The sequence below is a fragment of the Pistacia vera genome, unplaced genomic scaffold, assembly GCF_008641045.1.
Source record: "Pistacia vera cultivar Batoury unplaced genomic scaffold, PisVer_v2 Contig265, whole genome shotgun sequence".
Lineage (NCBI taxonomy): Eukaryota > Viridiplantae > Streptophyta > Magnoliopsida > Sapindales > Anacardiaceae > Pistacia > Pistacia vera.
Window position 1 is genome coordinate 1,139,397 of NW_022196074.1, and position 10,239 is coordinate 1,149,635.

Sequence of the window (10,239 nt, forward strand, 5' to 3'; positions counted from 1 at the left end):
GATAGGAAAGTGGTATTTTAAAACTTTCTGGGTGGGAAAGTGTCATTAAGTCAAACCTTAGGTGGGAAAAGTCGTTTACTCTTAGGTAGTGTTTGTTTCGGGGTCATAAAAGATAACACTGGTAATCTATTTTTAATCCGACAATTACCACGTTGGGTGTCAAATAATCAAATATTCTGGTAATCGACCAATACCAATAATGATTACTGTAGGTAATATAGGGGGTAATTCGATTACCGTTAGAAATGGTGTTATTTTTTTTTATTAGTGGGATAATCAACTATTAATACCAATTTTACCCTTAATTAATAAAATTTTGGACACAAATGCCCTTATATCTCTACTAAATAACAATTAGCCCAAATGTGCGAAATGACTTTTTTGACCTCATATGTTAATTTTTTGGACAGAAATACCCTCACTTTTTACATAGATAATACCCAAAATATCCTTAACCACCCAAAACAATTGCCGATCGTCACTCACCACTATTTACCGCCGCTGACAATCATTAGAACGACGCATGACCAACTGGATCTAGCCGACTATGCGTGGATCTAGCTGGCTATGTGTGGATCTAGCCGTTTTTAGCAAGATCGAAGGCCGAAAATGGCCAGATGGTCGTGGATTTGGCGAGAAATGACCAGATCCATTCTGGCCATTTTCGGTTAGATCCATGGTTATAAATAGGCATAGATATGGCCGTTAACGGCCAGAATGGATCTGGTTTTCTGGCCATAATGGATTTGGCTTTCTGGCCAGATCCACGGCCATCTGACCGTTTCGGGCCTTTGATTAGGTAGGAAATGGCTAAATCAGCGCACGACAGGCCATATCAGGTCCTTCGTGTGACGTTCTGATGACTGTCGATGGCGGCTGATGATAGTGGTTGGTGACGGGAAGTCGTCTTGGGTGGTTGGGTGTGTTTTGTTAAATTTTAAACTTTTTTGTTGGGGTATTTTAGCTAAATTTTCAAATGTATGGAGTTAAAAAATGTTCTAAATAATAATAATAATATTAACAAGGAAAGGGCAATTAAGTAAAAACTCCGTCGATAATATTTTATTCCTCCTAACCAAACATATTAATTATTTATACTTATCAATCTAACCAAATATATTAGTATAACATTCTTTAATTAATCTTCCAGATAATTTATCTCAGTGGTAATCCTATCTTTTTATTAATAAAAAATTTCCTGAAACAAACAATACCTTAATAATTTATTCCTACTGTTAGTATTTTGTTTGGATTTTACAATTTAATTTAACGGATTAACTGTAAAGTGTATTAATCAGATGACAAAAACATTAAAAAGACGACTATAAAGACTAAATTGTTATTCCAATATACCTAACGAGAAAAATTAGAATAAACTCACAAAGTGATGAACAGTTCAAACGGAGAATCGTTTCAAAGTTAGCAGTCGTCAAACTGAATAGGAGTGAATATGTCACGTAAATATTAGTTTACATGATCTAAGGGGAGTTAAAGTGTTAGTGTTATTATATATATATATATATTGGTGCTATCTATATTAGTGCATTTTATTCAGAAAAAAAAAAAAAAAAAAAAGCTTCTTCTAAATGCATGGATAATATGTACAATCAATTGTTTTCTTACGCTGATTTGAAATCAACTCTTTTTTCAAATTATGAGGAAGATTATGATAATATAAAAAATAAGTTAGAATATTTTAATTAAATAGAATGAAATGAGATGTGGTGGTATAAGTTAAGAATTTGAAAGATGAAAGGTTGGTGGACTAATAGAGAATGTTTTAAAACTGGAAAATGAAAAGGTTGAAAATAATGGTGGAATTCAATGTTTTATCCTACCTTGAGTAGTATAAAAAAACGTTCCCTCTCTCAATCAAACATACCAAAATTTTAATCTCTTACTTTCTCTCTAGTTTTTAAGGTTTTCTTTTGTTAGAGTTAAGTCTTAATTCAGTTCATTAGAATAAAAGAATGATGTTTCTCTTGCTATTCATTTGTCGTTATATATATCTTGAGAAACAAACATTGTTTAAATCCTTGTGCACTCAAGTAAAGGAAACAAATCTATTTTAAGAAAATTGTATGTTACACAGGTCTCGACATTCATCCTAAGACTGTATTCTTTATCGAATATCTTCTTGACATTATGAAGGATTTCTTACAAATGAGCACGTTGTCGGTATTATTAATTTTATTGTATTTTCATTTTATTTTATTGACATTTAATTCTATTGTTTTTATATTCAATATATTTATTATTTACGGTCACTGATATAATAATTATCGTAAACCCTTATTTTATAACAAAATATAAGAGTTTTTCTGATATTAGCTGAACTTAAGGGAATAACCTTCAAAATTAAAATCTCAGTCACGGGATCTTAATGCGATGATTATGTTAATACTTAATAATAGAGTTTACAGTGATGCCGGTACTCGTGCCACCAACACCCGACGACCGAAGTGGTATCTACACGGACTCCACCAATTCCAAAGTCCACTCTTTGATTCCCACGTCCACGCATTTGTCGTTTTCATTAACACAATTAACTGTGATTTTGTACGGCAGTAGTAACCTTACCGTGATTTTTATGTGGTATATGTAACTAACTGATTTTCAACCGGTAAAATTACTGATTCTTTACCATGATCTTCTACAGAAACAGTAAATTACTGGTAATGCTACCTTAAGCCGGAAATGAACTGTGACAGTGATATTGTGTCACCGGTTATTACCGGTGCTGTAAAGGATAATTTACTTTATAGATTAGTGATCGCAGAGGGCACCAGTAACAGTAACGCTACTTGTGCTGTGATGACAATAGGAACATTAACGGTCATTTCGATTGATTGGGAGAGGCTACACCGTGGTGTTATAGATAACGGCAACGTTACATCCGCTCGTGATTGTACCACCACTTTTTTGTATTGAACGGTAACATTACTAGGAAAGAAACAGAAAAAATATATGAGCAGCCTTTGATCTTTCCTTAAAATCTCACAAGAGTGGTTGGGTTGGTCACCCCACAAAATATGCAGAAACTCCAAGTTTTTCTTCTGCTTTCTGTCACTCTAAGTATGCTTCAGTTCCTCGTGCTATCTCCTCACTTCTTTAGTTTTTTCCTTATTTTGATGATTGAAAGTCTTTGGCTTATTTTGAACTCTTTTCAGGTTTGGTTGAAGTTGGGTACAGTGATGGAGGGTTTTGTTCTGCACCTTCAGTCTTGGATAGCGAAACGAGTTCTAAACCTATGTACTGGAAAGTCACAAACCCAACACTTTCCCCTTCTCATCTGCAAGGTATTCTTTCCAATTTTTTATGGTTTTATAATCTAACCAAATGCGTTGTTTATGAGTAAAATTTCTTTACATTTTTCCAATTCAGTGATGATTGAAGAATGCTGGAAATTTCTTTTTTGGTTACCTTTTACTCGCCAACCAAAAATTAGTACATGTTGGATATTCATATTTTAAAGCTAAAAACGTTTGGCCGGTAGGGTAAACTTTTAGAAAATTGGTTATGAAAAATTATTTTTGAACTTAGCATTTCAAATAGCTTTTTTGTTCAGAAAAATAAATTAATCAAAATTCTTGTGATCACAGTATTTTGTACTTTTTGTCAAGTTATTTTGAGTGGAGCACTGGTTTTTAGAGTGTGCATTTTATGTCTTTTCAGTGTAGCATTGAGCATGTTTCTTATTTATTTTTGGATTTATAAAACAGAGAACAAGTTTTGAAGGTAATACTGAATGTTTCTTTAATGCTTTGTATTTATTTCCCCTGTCTTCATTCTTATTGATAATTGGATAGCTAAAGGGTAAGTTAGCCCTAAATTATTAATTTGTATGTTTGCTTGACAGACTTGCCCGGTTTCACACGCAGTGTATTCAAAAGAGACCATGCTTTAATCACACCTGAAAGTCATGTATTCAGCCCTTTACCTGACTGGTACTTTTAATTTTGTTTTTAAGTTTAATGTGGGAAACTTTAGACTCTTTGCTAGCCTAATCATTCAAATTTAACTTAAAGGACAAACACATTGGGAGCATATTTAATCACACCAGCAATGGGCTCACACTTTGTGATGTACCTCGCAAATATGCAAGGTTTGTTAATTTTTTATCTGTCAATTACTCTTTTACACTAAAATAAGAATTCTGCTTTACGTTAAACCATCCGACGGTCTATGTGTTGCTCTCTAGCTCTGGCAAGCATTTTAAATAAGAACAACCATCAGCTTATTACTATGTGCATTACTTCTTAATTTAAAGTTGTCTGATCACTCCTAATTCAGCAATTCACGTATTAGTACCTATGTTGCAAGTTTCACATCTCTAGTTCATAATCAGGTTCCACCAATTTATTCTTTTGTTTTCAGCTTATACTTTAAATTTCATATAGAGTTTTGTTGTGTTTGTGCTTATAAAATATAACATAAATGTCTTTTGATGGCAAGCCAGCAATTACAGACATTCTATATGTCAAATCTGGTGAAATTCTATATTGAGCTGATTACTCATATTATCATAAATTGCACAGCTCCACATCAAGTTCAGCTCTGTAATTTGTTTAATCGCAGTTAACCTTGAGACAGTTGTTTTTCTTGTAGTCTTATTAATACGCCTCTATATATTTGTATTTATGTAACTGGATTGAAGTTTTCTGTTTCTCTTGAAGGACATTCTGTCACTGTGATTCAAGTGAAGTGCTGCATGTTTTCTGTATCTTCAGTCCTGAGCCAGTGGACATATTCAATGATATTCCATTTCCTTTACAATATATATTGTAATTCATGTGTGATCCATGTTTTATGTAAAGTTCATGTAATCAATACAACACTGCAGTCTATGAAAGTCCCCATTTTTTTTCATGGTTACTGATATAAATCATATCCTGTGCAGAAAATTCCAGATCAGGGCTCCCCCCTAATGATGTAGAGAGGTTTGAATTCATGTGTTTGTACTTTTCTGTTTTCATTATATTGATTGAAACACAATTAGTTCAAGTTTCATTCACTGATTTTCTTGTTTAATATTCACCTCTTGCTCTTTCTCTTAGGTTCATATTTGTAGTTAAAGGCACTGTGACACTCACTAACGGATATGATTTTAGCAACAAACTGATGGTAAGAAAGTTTGATTGTACATTGATCAAAGAACTTTAGTTTTCAGTATAAATTGTAATTTAAAATGTGAGAAACACACAAACTTTTAGTAACAGTTGCATCTCTTAGCTATGTTAGAGGCTGGTTCAAGTCCTTTAAATTGTTACCTTAGCATTTTATATGTTACTTTCAGTTAACAATAGGATATATGTGAGGATGGTCTAGAGAATGCGTTTTTGGATTTTAATCTAAAGTTCTTGTGCTTAAAGATCTTTCAGCTTCACTTTACTTGTGTATGCATTTTGATGCTGTTTTATAATTATATAGATATGTCTCTTTCTGCTTTTGTGATAAGAAACCTATTTCCAGTTTGTCAATAGAGGCCTCAAAAATGTTGGTGTTGTATGTGCTTTGTTATGTAGGTGGACTCATATGCTTATCTACCTCCTAATTTTGAACATTCTCTGAGTGCTAGTGAATCTTCTACTCTGGTGGTGTTTGAGCGAAGGTTTGTCTCCCCGACAATATAATTGAGTAGATGATCACTGCCTTGTTCTTCTATTTGTTTATCAGTTTTCATGGCATACTCTCTGATTAATATTGCGGAACTTCTATACTATCATGAATGATTTTGTAACTTATTTATGTGTTGTTCTTTTATCAAATTAATGTTAAGAAAAGACTAATTGGTGTGGGACTTCTTCCTATGGAAATCTTATTTGTCTGGATTACTATTTGTTCAATAATCATACTGTCACTGTTATAATACTCTTGTAAAATAACTGCCATGAAGGAGGTTCTTTTCCTCTTAGGTATGCAGCCTTGGAAAATCATATAACTGAGCAGATTGTTGGTTCAACAGACAAGCAGCCACTTCTTGAAACTCCTGGGGAGGTGAGTTTAGGAGATATTTACTCTAATCTTCTGATGTTGGTGATAACTGCTTTGATGGAAAAAAGTTTCTACTTATATTAGATTTCAATTTTAAATTTATAGAAATAGTCAAATAGAGCATACTTGTACATGTATACTATTGAGTCTACATAATTAGAAAATAGAACGTTATGACTTATTTACAAAAAGCAGGTTTTTTTTATTTTTTAATTATTTTCTTTCATTTTTTGAACCATATAAATTTTATCATGTTATATTGTTTTCAAAATTCTACAAATGTTAATTATGCAAAGAAAATGTTCATGTTTCTGTGCTTTATTTGTTGTCATTAATTTACTCAGCATGTTTTGTTTTGTGCTGATATGATATAATCTTTTTGTACTTATTGACAGGTTTTTCAGCTGAGGAAGCTTCTTCCTGCATCGATGCCTTACGACTTTAATATCCATGTGAGCCATAATTTACTTCTTGACTAACTATCTTTGTATTTACGTTTTCTAATTGTAAATCCCTATTTAGTGGTTAAAAAAGTTTGGTGTTAAAGTCCTTTTATTTGGTTTTGCTGCAACTGGGTATAATATCTTTGCCTGCAGATCATGGATTTTCAGCCTGGAGAGTTCCTGAATGTGAAGGTATGCTCTTTTCGTGCTGATTGAAACTATTATACTATTCAATTTTAATATCTTAGGTATAAAACTTTGATTTTGTTACTTTTATGCCGCTTTGGAATTGAAATTAATTCAGGTATGGTAATCTTTATGAATAAATTCATGTTTCCTTTACCTTTCTTGGTGCTAATTCCTCGCTAAAAATCTGTGAGGTTTTGTTTTCAACGTAATGATTTTTTGTATAATGGATAGATTATCATGTTTTGCTAAAAATCTTTATGAACCTTTGTGGTGAATAATATTCAGTGTAAGTTGGTTCAAATTGCTTTTGCAGGAGGTCCATTATAATCAGCATGGTTTGTTGCTTTTAGAGGGACAGGGTATCTATCGCTTGGGTGATAGCTGGTAAGGGTTTCATCTAAAAACTTGAGACTGTATGAAAGTGTGCATTGTTCTAGTCTTGTCTGCACCAATTTTCTGAAACAGATGGAGAACTGTTTGGTGCTATTACTTGTTTATGTGCCTTCTTTAGTTGCTATTGCTTTGTTGTTGCTGTAGAATAATGGTAGATTCTGCATTCTGTTGACAGCAAATGTCCCCAAATGCAAAATTATTATTAGTATGTTGAAAAAAGTAGCTAATAGGAGCTCTCATCTCCCGGCACCTTGGATGAAACTCTGGGTGCGGCCCTGGGAAGCTTTACACTGATCTTGTAAAACCAATAAGTCTGCTGGAGCTTCTGGGTAAAATACTTTATATGTTATAAAACTTGATACATCATTGTATGGTTTTTATTACTTATAAGAGCTTTTATTGCAAGGTCTGTAATGAAACCATTGTGTCTTAAATATTGAAGGTCTGTAACAAAACCATTGTGTCTTAAATATCTATTTAACAGTGCAAAGCAATATTATAGAAATGCATTTATCAATTTTCTTTTTGGCATTTTCTTTGTAAGTACATTTAGATTTACATACCAGAGAGGAACAAGGATAAATTCAGACACATTATTGCCCTTCCATTGATACCAATGGGTGCAATAAAGTTTTCTTAGTGATTTCGCTATTCTAATGGCATTTGCCCTTCCGTTCACTCACATATAATCTGATAAAGACCTAGGAGAAGGTTTCAGGCTTCTAATTTTTCTTTCATCTCTACTCTGGCGTTTATTTGCTGTATTCAACTTTACATTTACCTCTACTTTGTTAGAGCTTATTCTCACAGTATCTGTCATTATATTGATCTTTATAGGTACCCGGTCCAAGCAGGTGATGCCATTTGGATGTCACCATTTGTGCCGCAATGGTAGGATCATGTAACCCCCTTTTTTTTTTTTTTTTTTTTTTCCTTCTACCTAAGAAGTTGGAATTTGGCACTTCTCTTTAGTCCTCCATAATGCATTTTGCTGTGTTTCAGGTATGCTGCACTCGGCAAAACCAGGACCCGATATCTGCTGTACAAAGATGTAAATAGGAATCCACTGTAATCAAATGCAGGGTGGAGTGTGGCCAAGAATTTCAGTGACATGGTGGGTGCTGATGGAAATCCATTTATGTGAAGCAGAGTCTGAGGTTGTATGGCCTGTAAACATTACATGTTAAATACTTTGACAGTCATTTTGCAACAGCGTATGCAGTTAAGAAGTTAGAAGATGCAACTTACTAGACATATTTGCCAAATGGATTTCTCCAACATTTTTCATTTGTTTTCTGTTGCTAGTTTTATCATATGTTTATTTTGATTTGATTTTAAAACCTCTAGCCCTTATTACGGTTCTAGTTACCAGGGCTTGACACGCCGGGAATCCTCTTGAAAGAGAGGGGTGCCTTCGGGAACACAGACACAGCTGATCTTTAGATAAATTCCTTTGAAACTTTTTAACTAGCATTCTAACCAAGAACTTTAGTAGCTTACTAACTTCTAAAATTGGGGAACAGAGCAAGAAATCTTTATGTTGATTTAGTTGGAAGATTTTGGAGATTATTGGAGATGCTTAAGCCAAAAATCATAAACCAAGAGTATGAAATAAATAAAAGAAGCTTCTAGTAGTCCAACTGATAATCACTCAAGTAATGTAATAAGTCTTAACAGATTCACATGTTGAAGTATCTTAATGTGCATGTACTAGAATTCATCCAAAAGCATTATTCCAAACTTTTTTACTTGTTTATTTACTATTGCTAGTCAGGAAATTCCAACTGCTATTATTATTATACTAAATGGGATGGTTGCACTTTGATGGGGCTGGTTCTATACTTCTATTCCAAGCTTCTGGTCAATTTTGTCATCCTTTGCTTTTGATACTCTGATTTAGTGATTCTCATTGGTCATCATGGGAATATTGGGGTTGCATATATAATAATATAATGCCACTTGGAGATCAAATTCCTTAAAGATAAAGTTCTTGTTTCATAAATGCTGGATTCAGCTTTGAGATGATGATGCCAATTAGAAGCACCCAACAAGATTAATGGTGAGAAATTTTAACTTCATTGAATGTGGTTGGAAGGAGATTAGAGAATTAATTGGATCCCCTCAAGATAACAGCAGATCATAACATTCTTTTCTCCTTTCATAGTAGATTTTAATTCCTGTTTTGGTAGTGGAACAACCCATTCAAATACACAAAAATCAACAAGATAAAATTATGTATATATGCAGTTTAACCTTTGAAAGGCCGACACCCTTGGAGCAGGACAAAATCATGGAAGCACACCCTTGCAGCAAGACAAAATCATGGAAGCATAGATTATGAAACCAAACGTCTGGTTGATAAAAATTCTACGTGGCACTTGATAGACCACCTAGGAATGAAATATTTTTTATCATGACCCACAAATGAAATGTGACAAGAATGAGCACCATTACCGCCACCTCCACCACCGACCCATTCTCTTCCTTCACCACTCCTTTCTTTTCTCCATAATCCCTTATTAACTCTCTTTCTTTTCTTTGGTGGGATGCTTCAAATCCCTTACCCTTTCCCAAATGGGAATATTTGATAAACTCTCTAATCCTGCTTTTGTGCAACAAAGTTTATCATCTTTTTCTTTTCTTAAAACTACTTCTCTAAAGGTATCATTAGTGGCATTAACATCTCTCTCTTAACTTCCCTTTTTAAAGCCTTTTTTCCTGCTCCTCCAATTCCCTAATTCCAATCACTTCCCTTTTCTTTGACACCCTAAACTTCATTAATAATCTTCATCTACACAATTGCATACGTGCACTATTTCCCATTTGTTAGATTTTCTCTTCCTCATGGATTACTTATTCATCATATCAAATTCAAATTTACACATGAATTAATGTATAGGTTTCCTTACAAACACTCTTTTACCTCAATGACTTACATTTGTCCATAGAGTTAAACAACAAAGTCCATATGTAGTTGCGACTTCGTATACCTTACAGGTATGTAGGGGTTACCCCAACGCAGAGAAAGCAAGTGTGACAACATTTTAGCGACGATTACAGTATTTAGTTAGCACATATATACTTAGGAGTACTGGCTTGAGAACGGTACTTGGCACCCCACCCCATCAGTGGACTGAAGAGACACTATCTATTTGTAGAATAGTGATGAGTGTTTCTGGAAGAGAATAATTATGAAAACACTCTGCATTCCAACTCAGTA

General features: G+C 33.7%; 1 protein-coding gene across 1 annotated transcript; it reads left to right on the forward strand.

Annotated features, from left to right (window-relative positions):
- Positions 1-2,970: 2,970 nt before the first annotated feature.
- On the forward strand, positions 2,971-8,359 carry LOC116133094 ((S)-ureidoglycine aminohydrolase). The gene is made up of 13 exons (XM_031418761.1): positions 2,971-3,075; positions 3,171-3,299; positions 3,860-3,947; positions 4,029-4,105; positions 4,901-4,940; positions 5,058-5,124; positions 5,526-5,611; positions 5,916-5,997; positions 6,390-6,446; positions 6,591-6,629; positions 6,940-7,010; positions 7,857-7,910; positions 8,022-8,359. The coding sequence occupies exons 1-13, from the start codon at positions 3,033-3,035 to the stop codon at positions 8,089-8,091; spliced, it is 903 nt and encodes a 300-aa protein (XP_031274621.1). The 5' UTR covers positions 2,971-3,032; the 3' UTR covers positions 8,092-8,359.
- The last annotated feature ends 1,880 nt before the right edge of the window (positions 8,360-10,239 follow it).

Bases quoted from the DNA above. Each gene is read 5' to 3' on its own strand.
- LOC116133094 (XM_031418761.1), top strand. From the start codon at position 3,033: ATGCAGAAACTCCAAGTTTTTCTTCTGCTTTCTGTCACTCTAA. The intron at 3,076-3,170 runs GTATGCTTCAGT...AACTCTTTTCAG, and splicing joins TCTGCTTTCTGTCACTCTAA to GTTTGGTTGAAGTTGGGTAC. The intron at 6,630-6,939 runs GTATGCTCTTTT...TTGCTTTTGCAG, and splicing joins GAGAGTTCCTGAATGTGAAG to GAGGTCCATTATAATCAGCA.